The sequence below is a fragment of the Artibeus jamaicensis genome, unplaced genomic scaffold, assembly GCF_021234435.1.
Source record: "Artibeus jamaicensis isolate MK-2021 breed Jamaican fruit bat unplaced genomic scaffold, CSHL_Jam_final contig_311, whole genome shotgun sequence".
Taxonomy (NCBI): Eukaryota; Metazoa; Chordata; class Mammalia; order Chiroptera; family Phyllostomidae; genus Artibeus; species Artibeus jamaicensis.
In genome coordinates, this window is record NW_026521717.1 from 8,525,174 (window position 1) to 8,541,601 (window position 16,428).

Consider the following 16,428-nt stretch of genomic DNA (forward strand, 5'->3'; position numbering starts at 1 on the left):
GTGGAAGCAAGGGAGGAAGGTGGTTTTGGCTGGGATGGGGACAAAATGCAGACAACTGTAACTGAACAACAATAAAGTAATTTTTAAAAATTAGGACAGATTGATTATACATTTAAAACTGGACCCCATCTAAAGAGCACACCAGAAAATTGTTCAAAGCTAAGGGCTTGCTCTGTACTTGTGCCTCTTGTCCTGCTGAGCATAATTAACACAAGGAGTAGAACTTCCGTGACCTGGTCCTCTGGGCTGCTGCATCAGGATGTTGTTTGGAACAATTATTGTGGTATCACTTTCAGTTTCGGAGAACTAAGCAAGAGCACAAAAATTACAGAGCCATAGATTTCCCTTATCATATAGAGATTGGGGACAAGGAGAAAGAAATGACCAGGAACCTTCTGTATTAAGAAAGAAGTGTGCAGTCATGAGCAGACAGAAGCTGAGTGGAGACAGGGCTAGACTCAGATCCCACTGAGCCCTGCTGTCTCTCCCCAGCTGATCTTGAGTAATATACAAACTTTTAGGCATCAATTTCTTATTTTTATTATTATTTTTTATTGAATATGTCTTCAAGTAAGGAAAGGTCCCAGATACTAGATGCATCAGTTGTCCCAATTTTTCCTCCTTTGCACTCCTCACCCAGCACCTGCCACTCATGCAGATGATCCCCACCCATTTTTCATGTCCAAGGGTCATGCATATAACTTCTTTGGCTATTCCATTTCGTATACTATACTTTACATCTCCATGGCTATTCCATAACTACCTATTTACACTTTTTAAAACCCTCACCTCTTCACCCATTGCCCTGTGACCCCACCCATTGGGCAACCATCAAGACGTTCTTTATATCCATGGTTCTGTCACTATTCTTGTTTGCTTAGTTTGCTTTTTAGATTCAATTTTTGATAGATATGTATTTATTGCCATTTTATTATTTATAGTTTTTATCTCTTTTTCTTAAATAAGTCCCTTTAACATTTCAAATAATTATGGTTTGGTGATGATGAACTCCTTCAGATTTTTCTTGTCTGGGAAGCTCTTTATCTGCCCTTTGATTCAAAATGATGTCTTTGCTAAGTAGAACAATCTTGGCTGTAGGTCCCTACTATTCATGACTTTGAATATTACTTGCCAATCCCTTCTAGCCTGTAATGTTTATTTTTCTAGTTAATTTATTTATTTTTGTTCAGTTACAGTTGTTCCACAATTTCCCCTATTACTCACCCCTATTCTATCCCTTCCCCTCCCATAGTCAATCCCCACCCATTGTCTTTGCTCATGAGTTCTCTATTTTTATTTCTTTGCTCCCAGCATTCAATCCACTGAGCCATACCAGCCAGGGCTGCATAGAAAATTTTGAATTGGTGATTTGGGATTCTTAAGGTATAATCCCAGTAGTGGAATCATTAGATCTAAAGGCAGTTCCATCTTTAGTTTTTTAAGGAAAGTCCATACTGTTTTCACAGTGGCTGCACCAGTCTGAATTCCCACCAAGGATGTACTAGGGTTCCCTTCTTTCTAAAACCTTGCTAGCATTTGTTTTTTCTTGTTCTTTCTAAAACCTTGCTAGCATTTGTTTTTTCTTGATTTATTTTTTTAATTTATTTTTTAAATTGATTATGCTGTTACAGTTGTTCTATTCCCCCCTTCATTCCCCTCCACCCTACCCCCCATCCCCACCATTACCCCCCTTTAGTTTATGTCCATGTGTCTCAAGTTCTTTGGATTCTATATTTCCCATGCTATTCTTGCCCTCCATCTATTTTCTATCTACTGTCTATGCTACTTATTTTCTGTACCTTCTCCCCCCATCTCCTCGTCCCACTCCCCTGTTGCTAACCCTCCTTGAGATCTTCATTTCTATGTTTCCACTCCTGATCTAGCTGTCCTTTTAGTTTGCTTTCGTTTTAGGTGTGGTTGTTAATAACTGTGAGCTTGTTGTTCTTTCACTGTTCATGTTTCTTTAACTTCTTTTTCTTCGGTAAGTCCCTTTAACATTTCATATAATAAGGGCTTGGTGATGATGAACTCCTTGAATTTGATCTTATCTGAGAAGCACCTTATCTGTCCTTCCATTCTAAATGAAAGTTTTGCTGGATAGAGCAATCTTGGTTGTAGGTCTTTAGATTTCATGACTTGGAATATTTCCTTCCAGCCCCTTCTTGCCTGTAAGGTCTCTTTTGAGAAATATGCTGACAGTCTGATGGGGACTCCTTTGTAGGTGACTGTCCCCTTAGCTCTTGCTGCTTCTAGGATTCTCTCCTTCATTTAAATTTTGGCTAATGTAATTATGATATGCCTTGGTGTGTTTCTTCTTGAGTCCAACTTTTTTGGTACTCTCTGAGCTTCCTGGACTTCTTGGAAGTCTATTTCCTTTGCCAGATTGGGGAAATTCTCCTTTATTATTTGTTCAAATAAGTTTTCCACTGGTGGTTTTGTCTTTCCCCCTTCTGGTACCCCTATAATTCGGATATTGGAGCGTTTAAAGATGTCCTGGAGGTTCCTAAGACTCTCCTCATTTCTTTGAATTCTTGCTCCTTGACTCTTTTCTGTTTGGCCATTATTTGCTTTCTTCTGGTCCACTCCATTGATTTGAGTCCCAGTTTCCTTTTCATCTCTATGGGTTTCCCGTGGAATTCCATTCATTTCCCTTAGTTTAGCCTTCATATGTTTCTCTAATTTGTGGCTATAATCAACCAGATCTGTGAGGATCCTGATGACCAGTGTTTTAAAATGTGCGTCTGAGAGTTTTGCTATTTCTTCGTTGCCTAGATTTATCTCTGGGGCTTTGAGGTCTTCCTGCGACATTTTTGGTCTGTTCTGGCCCTTTAAATGTGAGAAGCGGCGCCTTGGACTCCCAGGTCGCTGGGTTATGATGCTGTATGTGGGGGCGTGACCAGAGCGGGGAAATGGCGGCGCCCTCTACTGCCGCACGCCACGGGGACCGCCGGGCCCCGGTCCAACCGCCCACTCCCTCGCCTGTCCGCTCGCCCGCAGACAGGCAACCGCAGTCAACACGCAGCACCGCCTCCCCACTGTCTCCTCAGCAGTCGCTCACCCGGTGGGTTGCTCGGTCGCTCGCTAGGTCCAGTCCTGCGTTTGGAACCCGTGCGGCTGGATTCGCGCGTCTGGATTCCGCCCCTGGGTCCGTCCGACCGGAGTCCTCCTGTGCAACCCCTCACGAGACGCCGGTTTCGCCCCTTACCGGTAGGGCTGAAGAATTTGTTGTTAACGGACTTCCGAAAAGTTCAATTTTCCGTGTTCTGGTTGTGTTTTCTGATGCTAATATTTAGTTATCCCTAAACTTGGTTGTGTGAGAAGGCACGGCATATCCACCTATACCTCCATCTTGGTGGAAGTCCTGTTTTTTCTTGATTTATTAATGATGGTCATTCTCACTTGTGTGAAGTGGTATCTCATTGAGCTTTTTATTTGCATCTGGTGATGTTGAGCATTTTTCATATGAGTATGGGCCCTCTGTATGTCCTCCCTGGAAAAGTGTCTGTTCAGGTCCTTTGCCCATTTTTTAATTTTATTTGTCTTCTTGGTGTGGAGTCACATGAGTTGCGTATATTTTGTGTAGATCAAACCCTTGTCTGAGGTATCATTGGCAAATATGTTTTCCCATACAGTTGGTTCCCTTTCTATTTTGTTGATGTTTTCTTTAGCCATGCAGAAGCTTTTTAGTTTGATGTAGTTCCATTTGTTTATTCTTTCCTTTATATCCCTTGCCCTAGGGGACATATTGGTGAAAATATTGCTGCATGGGATATCTGAAATTTTCCTGCCTATGTTTCCCTCTAGAACTTTTTTTGTGTTGCAACTTATATTTAAGTCTTTTATCTATCTTGAGTTTATTTTGGTGTATTGTGTAAGTTGGTGGTCTAGTTTCATTTTTTTGCATGTACTTGTCCAGATGTCCCAACACCATTTATTGAAGAGGCTATTTTTACACCATATTATGTTACTGCCCCCTTTGAGAAACACTAACTGATTATATTGACATGGGTTTATTTCTGGGCTCTCTAAAGTCTCTTTTGAGAAATCAATTGACAGTTTTATGGGAACTCCCCTGTAGGTAACTAACTGCTGCTTTTAAGATTCTCTCTTTATCTTTAACCTTTGTCATTTTAATTATGATATGTCTTGACATGGGTCTCTTTCCATCATTTTGTTTAAGACTCTCTGTGCTTCCTCAAATTGCATGTTTATTTCCTTCACCAAATTAATAAGTTTTCTTTCATTGTTTTTGTGAATATGTTTCCAATTTCTTTCTATTTTTCTCCTTCTGGCACCCCTATGAGATAGTTTTGGAATGCTTGAAGTTATCCCACAGGCTACTTACACTATCCTCATTTATTAGGATTCTTTTTTCTTCTTATTGTTCTGATTGGTTGTTTTTTGCTTCTTTACATACAAATCATTGATCTGATTCTTGGCTTCATTCACTCTGTTGTTTCCCTGTAAATAGTTCTTTATTTCAACTAGTGTATCCTTTGTTTCTGACTATCTCTGGTTTATGCTGTTTCTGTCTTCACTAATTTCCTTGAGCATCCTTATAACCAATGTTTTGAACTCTGAATCTGATAGATTGCTTATCTCCCATGTGTTATTTTTCTGGTGTTTTGATCTGTCTCTCATTTGGTCTGTGTTTCTTTGTCTCCACATTTTGGACACCTCCCTGTGTTTGTTTCTGTATATTAGGTAGAGCTGGTATGACTCCCTGTATTGGTTGTGTTGCCTAATGTAGTAGGTATCCCTGTAGGGTTTATGGGCACACCCCACCCTTTCATCCAAGTTGGGTACTTGATGTGCACTCTTTATGTTTTCTGAGTGAACCCACCTTGTATTAGAACCTTGATTGCTGTTGGCAGGTCAAGGAGAGGGATTTTCCCAGGCAAGTCAGCTGCAAGGACCGGGAGGATCAGCTGTTCAGGGGAAGGGTATTGGTGCTCCTATGTGGTCTGTAGCTGTCCACTGGGTATGCAGTCTCTGGGTTTTCCCACATGTGGTGCAGGACATATCAGCTCCCACTTGTGTTCTGCACTGGGCCACCTGCATGAGCTATAAAGCAATCTGAGATGGATGTTACTTGCTCTGACTTGGAGATTCCCAGGTGAACCTAAGCTGTGAACCTAAGCTGGCTGCTGCTAGTTTTGAGCCAGAGATCACTTAGCAAGTGGTAGGATGGCTGAGGGCTCATTGATGCTGGCTGTTGTTTGTTTGAGAAGATTTAAGAAGTTGTGAAGCATGAGCCAAGACCAGAAATTGATATGGAAAAGCCATTATTAACAGCGTGGTGGGGGACCTGTAAGTTGGGTGGGGCAGAATCTCAGGAGATCTTTAGGACAGGCAATGGCAACAGAGTTAGCCAGGTTGATGGAATCTCAGATATGGCACCTGCCTGCTGCCTCTGTGGCTGTGTGAAGGCAGGGTTCAGAAAAGTAACAATAGCCTCTGCTTGCTTTTCTGCCTGGGAGAAAGCTGTCATCTAGCACTTGCCTTGATGCCAGACACTTCAGTTCCCCCCTGTATGCCACTGGTGCCTTTCAAGCTGTTATCTCAGCACTAGAACTTGGAGGGAGTGAGTTAAGTTCATGTGTGAGTTCTTAAAGAGGAATTGCTTGGGACTCCAGAAGTTTCTCTCACTGACTTCATTTCCACTGGTTTTTGCAGCCAGAAGGTATAAGGAACCTATCTTACTAACACTGGAACCCTGGAGTTAGTGGCCTAGTGTAGAGCTTGGACTCCTCACTCCAGAGATATCTCTCCCAAATTTTTATCGACTACACATGAATATGGGACTAGCCCATTCCATGTCTCCTACCAGTCTGGATGAATGTGGTTTCTTTAATTCTATAAACTCGATTCTCAGGGTTCTGAGCAATGCTCGTTCTATAATTTAGTTATAATTTTGATGTGATTATGTGAGGAGGTAAGTTGTGTTTACCTATGCCACCATCTTGACTGGAAGTCATGCCTCACTTTCTACATGAGAAGATTTAAAGATTTAACACCTTATTCTTCCTGCACCTAGCACATGCTCTTAGAGAGAAATCTAATGAGCCAAGTTTTCTTCCTATTTCTTCCATTCCCCTCCCTATTTCTTCCATTCCCATCTCTCCATCCACATAAAGAAATTAATACTGGTAAAGGTCCACATCTTCATTCTGCCTACGGTAGTTTTACAGAAATTCTGAAAAAAGACAAAAGAACTGATCACTAAATTATTTAAAGAGTATAGCACACCTGGATATGAGCTGTTCTGATGCCTTTTAAGGTCATGTTTAGGATGCTTTTAGCTAGGTTGGCCTGGCAGCTCCTACCCAACACAGCTGTCTCTGACCAGGTAGATTAGCTCTTGGGGGCTCATTGTGCTGGAAGAAACTCTGTCAGGCTACAGCTCCTGCTGGAATTTTAATTCCTCCTTCTTTCTACCACAGGTGTTACTTCTCTCTTGTCCAACTGGCATCTAAGTCTTACAGAAACAGAAATGATAATACTTGTAACACAGAAGTCCTAATGTTTGTTTTCCAAAATTGATCTTCAGCTTCAGGAAACTTATCTCTCAGCAACCAGATATTCCTCTTTGTAACAGAAAGAATGTAAATTTCTTGTCCATTCTCTTATTCACAGACACATAGCTACTTAGTTACCCATCAGTAGTTCTTTTTTTTTAATTTTTATTTAGTTATTTTTCAAGTACTTTTTTTGCCTATTTCTCCCATCCCAGCACCCCCCGCCCTGTCTCCCCCCTCTCTCCCATCCCCCCCCAGTCCTCATCCCTGTGTCTTTCATACTTGTTCCTCAAAATCCCTCCCCATTTTCCCCTTAAATTCCCTTTTCTCTCCTCTCTGGTCGCTGCCCACTTGTTCTCTATTTCAGTGTCTTTGTTTTTATTCTGTTTGCTTGTTTGTTTTATTCTTTAGCTTCCTGTCAAAGGCGAGATTATATGGTATTTGTCCTTCAATGCCTGGCCTATTTCATTCAGCATAATGCTTTCCAGTTCCATCCAGGCTGTTGCAAAGGGTAGTAGCTCCTTCTTTCTCTCTGCTGCACAGAATTCCATTGTGTATATGTACCAGAATTTTTTGATCCATTCGTTTACTGATGGACACCTAGGTTTCTTCCAACTCTTGGCTATTGTAAATTGTGCTGCTATGAACATTGTGGTGCATAGGTTCTTTGAAATTGCTGTTTTAGGATTCTTGGGGTATAATCCTAGCAGTGGAATTGCTGGGTCAAAAGGCAGGTCAATTTTTATTTTTCTGAGAAAATTCCATACTGTTTTCCATAATGGTTGTACCAGTCTGCAATCCCACCAACAGTGAACTAAGTTCCCCTTTTCCCCAAACCTCTCCAACATCTGTTGTTTGTTGCTTTGTTTATGATAGCCATCCTGACTGGTGTAAAGTGTTATCTCACTGTGATTTTAATTTGCATCTCTCTGATAGCTAATGATATTGAGCATCTCTTCATGTGTCTCTAGATGTTCTGTATGTCCTCCTTGGAGAAGTGTCTGTTCAAGTCCTTTTCCCATTTTTTAATTGGGTTAAATGTCTTCCTAGAGTGGAGTCGTATAAGTTCTTTGTATATTTTGGAGATTAAACCTTTGTCTGAAGTATCATTGGCAAATATGTTTTCCCATACAGTTGGTTGTCTTGCTAATTTAATACTGTTTTCTTTAGCCATGCAGAAGCTTTTAATTTTGATGAGATCCCATTTGTTTATTCTTTCCTTTATATTCCTTGCTCTAGGGGACATATCAGTAAATATGTTGCTGCATGGAATATCTGAGATTTTCTTGCCAATGTTCTCCTCTAGGACCTTAATGGTGTCACAACTTACATTTAAGTCTTTTATCCACCTTGAATTTATTTTGGTGTATGGTGTAAGTTGGTGCTCAAGTTTCATTTTTTTTGCACATAGCTGTCCAGTTCTCCCAACACCATTTGCTGAAGAGGTTATCTTTACTCCATTTTATGTTACTGCCCCTCTTTGTCAAATATTAATTGACTGTAGAGAGTTGGGTTGATTTCTGGGCTCTCTGTTCTGTTCCATTGGTCTATGTGCCTGTTTTTATGCCAGTACCAGGATGGATGCAATTTGCCAATATTTTGTTGAGGATTTTAGCATCTACGTTCATCAGTGATATTGGCCTGAAGTTTTCTTTCTTTGTTGTATCTCTATCCGGTTTTGGAATTAGGATGATGCTGGCTTCATAAAAGGAATTTGGGAGTTTTCCATCCTTTTGGATTTTTTGGAATAGTCTGTGAAGAATGGGGATTAGCTCTTCCTTAATGCTTTGTAGAATTCTCCTGTGAAACCATCTGGTCCTGGGCTTTTGTGTGATGGGAGTTTTTTGATTACTGCTTCAATTTCTTTTGCTGTTATTGGTCTATTCAGGTGTTCTACTTCTTTTTCACTGAGTTTTGGGAGATTATATTTTTCTAAAAATTTGTCCATTTCCCCTAGGTTCTCAAATTTCTTGGCATACAGTTCTTCATAGTAATTTCTTACAACCCTTTGTATTTCTGTGGTATCAGTTGTAATCTCTCCTCTTTCATTTCTGATTGTGTTTATTTGAGTCCTCTCTCTTCTTTTCTTGATGAGCCTACTTAAAGGCTTGTCTATTTTGTTTATCTTTTCAAAGAACCAACTCCTGGATTCATTGATCCTTAGAATTGTGCTTTTAGTCTCTATGTCATTTAGTTCTGCTCTGATCTTAGTTATTTTCTTCCTTCTACTTGCTTTGGGCTATTTTTGTTGTTGTTCCTCGAGTTCTTTCAGGTATAGAGTAAGGTTGTTTGTTTGAAATGTTTCTATCTTCTTTAGGTAGGCCTGTATTGCTATAAACTTCCCTCTCAGGACTGCCTTGGCTGTGTCCCATAAGTTTTGGGTTGTTGTGAGATCATTTTCATTTGTTTCCAGAAACTTTTTGATTCCTTCCCTAATTTCATTCTTGACCCATTCATTGTTTAATAGCATACCATTCAGTCTCCATGATTTTGGGTGTTTTGGGTTTTTTCCTTTGGGGTTGGTTCCCAGTTTCAGTCCCTTGTGGTCAGAGAAAATGCTTGGTATGATTTCAATATTCTTGAATTTTTTGAGGCTCATTTTGTGTCCTATCATGTGGTCTATCTTTGAGAATGTTCCATGTGCATTTGAAAAGAATGTGTATTTAGCTTCTTTGGGGTGATTACCCAGTAGTTCTTAACCAGGGATATGTATAAGAATAACCCCAAAGGCTTTTTCAATGTGTAAATGGCACATGTAAAGCTATATTTGGTGGTGTGAGATGTAGCAATGGTGTTAGCATAAAATTTCCTCTCATTTGGGCTTCTTCCAGAGATGAGCATTCATCTTGCTAAGGATTGTTTCTTTGTTGAAAGGTATTTTGCACTAAATTGTCAAATAAATAATTCCTAGCTCATCTCCAGGTAGTTTTATAAGCCCAACTAGTAATGTTGCAGACTCACTTCAAAGCCTGGTGAATCTTCTTAGAAAGTTTTGTGGTAAGGTAAAAAACCTTGGGATCAATTTTATTTTTAAAAATTTAAGCAACCCCCCCCCAAAAGTAATAGGGCTTTCCTTTATTGTACAGAGTTTGGGTAAAGGAGTTTTGAATTGAGTTTTTATGAAAATTGTAATAAGTTACCTATGCTCTGTCCCTTCTTGTTTCCAGTGTCATCATTTTGCAAGAAGTTGTGGTTATGCTCCTATTTCACAAAGTGTGTCCTTCAATTGTGATGTCAGTTTTCTCTCTCTCTCACTCATGAATCACTAAGAACTCACTCACATAAATGTCCAGCAAGAATATTTGGCCATTACATTTCCTAGATCACTGAATAAACTCTCTCAAGTGATCTGTATACCCATGTTAAATTCAAGGAGTGTTATATGAGGCAAACATTTGTATCTGAATACACACATGAAATGAGATTCTCCAGGACAGGGAATTCCTAACTTTCCAAAAATACCAGTCCTGGAAAGAGAATAGGAGGGGCATTAGCCTGGAATGTTGAATGCACCCAAAAGGAACTACTTGGTTGTTTTAAGAACTTCTCCCTGTATATTCAAAGCCAAAGAGAAAATTCAGAAGCCCCAGGTGAATGTAAACAGATTAGAGTGCTGTGTGTTGGAGAAAAATGTACTCTTAGGAAAAGTCAAGGTTTTTCCAAATGAAGAAGACTAGGGTAGGATTATCCAAGTGAATTGATAGAAATCAAGCCTCTGCCAACAGCACAAAAAACTGGGATACTCAATAAGAAAAAGGGCATTTAAGTTAGCATACTGTGACTCTCCCTGTTTTGGATAGCAAGTGATTAAGCATTAATTTAGTGCTTCCTGAAAAAAAAAACATAAAATATTCATTCTCCAAATTACTCTAAACTTACCAATTAAGAAAGTTCTCATGTTGGTGAATTGGAAGCAGCATCCTGTGATGGAAGAGAAGACATGAGCTTGAGGGTTGCTCACCCACCTGTGAGCTCATGAACGCCAAGACCTCACTGAACATCTCATGGCTTCCTTTTCCTTAGTGCAAGATCACTTCAGGAATTAACTGAGTATGCAAGTTGGTGTTGGGAACCATCCTGCCTGGTTTCAGGATCTATTAACCCCACCGACAGGAAAAAAGACCCCATGGCTAGGGGACCTTAGGACCATAAGCCACTAAAGAGACTAAATTTATTCTCTCCGCAGGGGAACAGCCTCTGCCCCTTTTACTTCACTCTGCTTGGCTCCTGGAGGATGGCTGGATAGTCAATGACATGTAAGATTCCTCAAGAAAGGAACAACCTACAATCATGAAGAGGCCATCAGGGAAGAATTTAGGGGATTGTGAAGAAAGGACAAAAAAACCCTCACCCCTCAGCTTTATCATAGCCCGAGTCCTCATTCTATCTGTAAAAAGTCTCCTAATCTCTTGGCTGCCTTGCTTTCCCCACCTGATTCAGGCCTGAAACAATTCCAAAAGGGGGTGCAGCCCTGTGCTGGAACCAGAAGTTCCCGGTGTGGGGTGATCAGGCCTAAGAAAGAATATATAAAGTTCTGTGAAACCTAAGAATGTCCTCAATATAAATGTTAAGGGTGCAAGCACAAAATAAGTTTGTTTCTCAAGGTTTTACAGCCAACTGGCATCACCCTGTCTATCAGACTCTGACTCAAAAGGACCCCCATAATCCCAGATATGTTATTTGTAAACCATACCTCCTTTCTTTGATGTGCATTCCCTATGCAAGCTAAACTCAATAAAAGCCCATTGAGAGAGGGGCTAAACACCTTTCTCCTCTGAGAGACTGGTCAGCCTTCCTACCAAAGTAGATCATGTCTTGGTAGAATTATATTCATCCACAGAGGCCAGGGGAGTTCTGTGGGCAGAGCCCACCCACCTGTGGTTATGTACCTAGTAAATCTGCAAAGTGCTATGTGAATGTGACCTTTTATTTATTTTTTAAACAAAACCCTCATTTAAGGGTGGTTGAGTGCATATTCCCAGGGCAGCATGAAGGCCCAGTAGATGGGGATTCCAGCTCAAATAGGCAGCTTCATTTGCATATTTACTCTTCACTTACACACCAGAAACTTTGGAGCTGTGATTTCATAGGTAAGTTAGGAACCTACCTAGGTAAGTAGGTAGGTAAGTAGCCCAGTTATTTAATAGGTAAGGTAGAAACAACAGTCATACTCATGACTTTGGATTGTGATGAGCAGATAAGAATTCACACAGGAAAAGCATCCAACACAAATCATGATTCATTGTGTCCTATAGATGTGGTGCTCTCAGTAGAAATTGTAAAACTTCTGAAATACGGAAAGGAGTAGACTAAGCAGGATGTCTGAACTAAGTTGAGTAATGTCCTTCCTGGGACAGCCATCAGTTGTAAGAGGTCCCTCTAATGAACTGGAAATCTCCTCTATGGCATGTCTGACTCTGAGTCAACAGGAGAGAGCATTGCTCTGGTGTTCAGGTGTATTTCTGTGTGCCCAAATTTTAGTAAGGTAATTAATCACACTACAGCAAAGTTTGCAGCTGCCGTTTTGGAAGAACCATCATAGAGTGATTTTTTCCAGGTATACACTTGCCACAACTGTACTTTCACATCACAAAAGAGGAGTCGGCATGCAAAGTATATTACCTTAAAATAAAGTACAGTCAAATTTGGGATGGATGAAGGCAATAGGGAGAAACAAGTGATGGATCTCAACTGTGAGAATTTCACTTGAAAGAATTTCTGGGCTGGACATCTGCAATAAACTCTGGACTGAGGCACATTCTACTATGAGTAAAGAGGATTTATAATGGAATGACATAGATAGGTTCTTATAATCAGAAAACCATACTGACCTTCACACTACACAGGTGCAGCAGCATAATGACCCAATGTGTATGCGCATCAGTTCCTGGGGAAAGTCCAATGAAGTTAACTCAGTGTAGATTTCAAGCAAACAAAAATCAGTGACATTACTTATGTGAAAATCCTGGTGCCTCCATCTGCCACCAAGACACTCCTGGGCAACCAATATGTGAAAAAAGATTACATGAGGATCATACACATTTTGTTAAAATGGACAAAATGTAGCAAGCAACAGTACTTTGTGTCATGAATACTTTGAATTGGATTTTTAAATTTAACTTTAAAAGTAAGAATCAGAAGCCTAGAAGTTGGGGGGGGCGGTTGAGAAAACCAAGATTTTGGGTGGTGTCTTTGGGGAGGAAAAGTTCTGTCTACGCCCTCTACTCTATCCTCTGAGAATACTTAAAGCATCCTCAGATGTACTCCACTCATAAAACCTCCTCAACCACAAAGAAACTGGATTTATAGTTAAAATACCAAAATATCACTGACTAACACTGTTGCATTTCTCACTCAGGCATGTACTCAAATGTGAAATACTCAAGAGGGAGTACTTCACATTACCTGTAGAGTCTAGGAGAGTACTCCTCCAAATGGCAATCACTGGTCACACCATCAGCACTTTAGTGGCCAGAAACCATGACAAAAATTAGGACTCAACCAAAAAGAAGCCAGACACAGGAAAATTGCTAAAGGTATTTTACCAATGTACTCATAATCGAAGTACCACTTTAGTTCATGAGTCTTTATTCTAATTTTATGACCTCATTTCCTCTAAAGTTAAAGTTGCTAAGACAGTAATCAATATGGTCTTATTGTAGAATAAAGTGGGATATTATGTCAGGTTTCCAAAACCCCAATTAAACCTAAATTTTTGCTGACAAATGAGTCACAAGCTTGATTCTGGATGCATAAGTCATGGTCTCATCCTTGAGCTGATAAGATTTGAAAGTAGAGAAATAGAGAATTTGACTACTATGTACTAAGATCCTGCTCTGTGACCAACCCTATGCTGGGAGCTGCTTAGCTTCTCAGTGTTAGACAGACTTCCTGGCATTCCCTCCTTAAGACTCCTTTCCCTGTCATGACCACTGGCCTCCCAGAAGCTCCTCAGCCTACCCAGTTATACTTCATTTGCAGGCTCTTTCATGTTGCAGGTCCTCAGACCCTTCTATGTTCACACTAGGTGCTTATATTCCTGCCCATGACCTCAATTATTATCTGAGCGTTTATAATTCCCAAGTTTCTGTGAAAGCTAAAAGCTTTCATCTAATGTCCAAACACAACACCCATTGGGATGCAGCACAAAAAGAGCTCATGGTATTGAACCTCAAATCTGATCCTCTCCCAGAAGCCCAGACTTAGTAATGGTTCTTCCACTTACCTGCTCTCCCTCTCAGCAATTTGGGAGTATACTTCAACTCCTTTTGTCTCCCCAGCCCATCTTCTTCATTCAATGAAGCACCCAGTTCATTTGCCTAAATCTCTTAACAGTTTCAGAATCCATCTGTCTCCCACTATTTCTATCTCCTCCATTATAACACAAGTGACCCTCCTACCCAATTAAATTAACCCAACATGGTCTCCCCATCTTACCTTTGTCCCAAAGACTATATTTTGCCATGTATAATGCACATTGTTCTTGTCCAAATTATGGAGGGAAAAATAAGGATGCATATTATACATGGGCAGTACTAATTCTGTATCTATATAAATGTTTTCAATTATTTTATTTATGCTTATTCATTAAAAGTGTAACTCTAGAAAGCAATAATGATATTCATGTGCAAAATATCCTGGAATATAATAAGTGGTTTTGTTTCTAAATATAAATAAACAATTCAATTAAAAAATTAAAATTAAAATGAAGGATTTTTTTCTGAAAGCTGGGGAAAAAAACATGGGTGTTCATTATATATGGGAGTGTATTATACAAGTCAAAATATGCCATTCTGGAGACTTCCACCAAGATGGAGGTGTAGGTGGAAACACTGTGCCTTTTCACACAACCAAGTTTAAAAACAACAAAGTTTTAGCAACAAAAATGTAGCCAAACAACAGAAAATTGAACTATATGACAACAATGAACCATTCAGCCAGACTGGTAAGAGAGGCGGAGCCAGCAGCTGAGCAAGGTCAGGCAGGAAAGATCCGCTGACCCAGGCATGCAGGTAGCCATGGATGGATCCCAGGTGTGGGGTAGCAACAGGTGGACCCAGTGAGGGTGCAAGGTGGCACGGGATTTCAGTCACACATTGGCGCACAGATAAACCAGTGAAGGAATGAGCAGTGAGACATACCGCACAGGCCTCAGCAGCGGGAAGCAGCAGAGAGGACCACTATTGCTCCCTCTCTGACCCCGCCCCCACATACAGTGTCACAACCGAGCAATTGGGGTGGCCCCACCCTGGTGAACACCTAAGGCTCCCCTCCTCATACGTAACAGGTGCAAACAGACCAAAACATGGCTCAAGAAGAACTCAAACCCCCAGAACCAATAACTCTAAGTGACCAAGAAATTGCCAACCTATCAGATGCATAGCTCAAAACACTGGTGATCAGGATGCTCACAGAACTGGTTAATTTTAGTCACAAATTAGAGGAACATATGAAGGCTAAACTAATTGAAATGAAGGGAAATGCACAGGAAACCAATAGTGATGGAAAGGAGACTGTAACTCAAATCAAGGGAGGGTACCAGAGGAAGAAAAAACTGACCAAACAGAAAAATATGAAGAAACAAAAATTCAAAAAAATGAGGAGAGGCTTAGGAACCTTCAGGATATCTTTAAATCCTCCAACATTCTAATTATAGGGGTACCAGAAGGGGAAGAGAAAGAGCAACAAGTGGAAAATTTTTTGAACAAATAATGAAGGAGAACTTCCCCAATCTGGCAAAGGAAATAGACTTCCAGGAAATCCAGGAAACTCAGAGAGTCCCAAAGAAGTTGGACTCAAGAAGGAACACACCAAGGCACATCATCATTGCATTAGCCAAGATTCAAATGAAGGAGAGAATCCTAGAAGCAGCAAGAGATAAGGGGACTGTCATCTACAAAGGAGTTTCCATCAGACTGTCAGTGGATTTCTCAGAAGAGACCTTACAGGCAAGAAGGGGCTGGAAAGAAGTATTCCAAGTCATGAAATCCAAACACGTACAACCAAGATTGCTTTATCCAGCAGAGATTTCATTTAGAATGGAAGGACAGATAAAGTGCTTTCTGATAAGGTCAAGTTCAAGGAGTTCATCATCACCAAGCCCTTTTTATATGAAATGTTAAAGGGACTTATCTAAGAAAAAGAAGATGAAAAAGATGAACAGTGAAAGGACAGCAAACTCACGGTTATTAACAACCACACCTAAAACAAAAGCAAACTAAGAGAACAGCTAGATCAGGAGTGGAAACATAGAAATGAAGATCTCATGGAGGGTTAGCAACAGGGGAGTGGGAGGAGGAGAAGTGGGGAGAAGGTACAGAAAATAAGTAGCATAGATGGTAGGTAGAAAATCGGTAGGAGGAGGGCAAGAATAGTATGGGAAATATAGAATCTAAAGAACTTGAGACATGTGGTCATAAACTAAAGTGGAGGGGAATAGTGGAGGACGGGGTGTGCATGGTTGAGGGGAATGAAGGAGGAGAATAGAACAACTGTAATGGCATAATCAATAAAAAATATTTTTTAAAACATATGCCATTCTCTACAACAGACAGAATACTTTTTATACAGAGAACATCTTTTGTGATACTTCTCGCTTTAGTGGCTTCACAATTCCTTTAGGTTAAAGTTCAAAATACAAGTATGAGATTTATTTATTTCTTGCAAACATGAAAAAAGATCTGTCCCTACCTCCATCCTGTTCCCATTTCACCAATAACATCCCAGCTACAGAGAATTTTACTGTTTTCAGAGACACTTGTTTCTCCTTGCCTTGGAGACTTCAGTATGCTATTCCTTCTGTCTGAAATATGCTTCCTCAGCCTTTGTGGTTCCTAAACAGGAGAGATGCCCCTGGAATATCACCCTGCGCTTATTTGGACAGTTTTGAAAATACTTCTAAAGACCTATT

General features: G+C 40.3%; 1 protein-coding gene across 1 annotated transcript in view; it reads right to left on the reverse strand.

Annotated features, from left to right (window-relative positions):
* HECW1 (HECT, C2 and WW domain containing E3 ubiquitin protein ligase 1) overlaps positions 1–12,382 on the reverse strand; it is a 675,231-nt gene extending 662,849 nt beyond the window's left edge. Inside the window, exon 1 of the mRNA XM_053662971.1 lies at positions 12,350–12,382. Coding sequence (XP_053518946.1) covers positions 12,350–12,376 — 27 coding nt within the window. The 5' untranslated portion in view covers positions 12,377–12,382. The remainder of the gene's footprint in view (positions 1–12,349) is intronic.
* Positions 12,383–16,428: the final 4,046 nt, after the last annotated feature.